Source organism: Echinops telfairi, unplaced genomic scaffold, assembly GCF_000313985.2.
Source record: "Echinops telfairi isolate 266 unplaced genomic scaffold, ASM31398v2 ScPeMD7_34;HRSCAF=130, whole genome shotgun sequence".
Classification (NCBI taxonomy): Eukaryota; Metazoa; Chordata; class Mammalia; order Afrosoricida; family Tenrecidae; genus Echinops; species Echinops telfairi.
Window position 1 is genome coordinate 4,062,091 of NW_022103931.1, and position 1,263 is coordinate 4,063,353.

Here is a 1,263-nt window from a genome sequence, read left to right on the forward strand (position 1 = left end):
TTGGCTGAGCAGATTATGGGTGCTTGGTCTTGACGCAGACCTTGACGCAGACTTCGAAGACTCAGTGGCAGAATGTCCATTGTGACGACGTCTCTCATACACCCCTTTGGGGCTCTCCTGCGGAACAACAACAACGGTGATCATCTGCCCGCCTCGGCCACATGAGCTCCCCAGATGAGGTTTCGGGCTTGGGAGCGGGTCTCAACTCAGAGGGTGGGGAGCAGGGCGGCGTCCAGCAGGACAGCCCTGGAGGCCAGCAGGGGCTCGGCCTCGGCCATGAGCAGGGGGCACCGCTCAACAATGAGGGGGAGGGTGGGGTCCCAGCCCGCGGGGACCTCGAGGTCAAGAAGGAAGTGGTGAAAGCAACAGGGACCTTCCTGTGGAGTCAGGAAGACCGACCTGGCTCGCAGAAGATCAGAAATGAAGATAACCTGGATCATGGGTCATGCTATCAAGAGCCTGAAGATTTCGCAGCCATCTTGCAACATTTGTTACATCTGGATGAACAGAGCGGGTTCCGGAGCAAGTCGTCCACAGAAAGCTGCGACACCCACGAATCCACCTCCTGGGAGGACCCAGACAAAGAGCCCACTGACAGAAGCACTACTGTCCCTAGCAATTCTAGTGCAGAATCACAGCGGACGTCTCACGCCCTTAGTGTGCCTGAAGGAGGCCAGGCATGGGGAACCCCTAGAAGAGGCCCCAAAAGAAGCCTGAGCACCACTATGGATCTCCCAAGGCCCTCCATAGAAATCAAGGCAGGGCCTTCATCCTCAGTCGCGTACAGGAAGAGACAACAGATGAGGATGAGCATTTGCTCCAAAGCTGCTGGCTGGCCCGAAAATCTCAAAGATCCATCGAGACATCCCACTCCCCACGTCCAGAAGAACATCTTTCACACAGCCAGCTCTTTCGTGGCCACCACTCCGCGGCGATTCTCCTCCGCTTCAGAAAGGCAGCCTGTTGAAGAGCTAGACTGCTCTTCAATGAAAAAAACACAAAGCCGCACCGTCTGGAGCCTGAGACAACCCAGGCCCACCTACTCAGGCCCTACAGCTGGAGGTGCCTTGCCCCGGGTTACATCTACAAGGAAGGGAGGCCATCAGAAGGTCTGCCCCAGCGATGCCTCGAGAATTACCATGCTAAGAAAACCGCCATCCTTGCCTTCGTGGGGGCAGAGGTTCTCCAGAGGTCCCCCGGAGCCAGCCACCTTGCCTCCCATCTTTGGCATTCCACTGCTTGTGAAGCCCAAGAAAGACTCTT

General features: G+C 56.8%; 1 protein-coding gene across 1 annotated transcript in view; it reads left to right on the plus strand.

The window, feature by feature from the left end:
* The first annotated feature begins 161 nt into the window (after positions 1-161).
* LOC123521674 (uncharacterized protein CXorf49-like) overlaps positions 162-1,263 on the plus strand; it is a 2,664-nt gene continuing 1,562 nt past the window's right edge. Inside the window, exon 1 of the mRNA XM_045290225.1 lies at positions 162-1,241. Within this exon, the coding sequence (XP_045146160.1) occupies positions 162-1,241 (1,080 nt within the window). The remainder of the gene's footprint in view (positions 1,242-1,263) is intronic.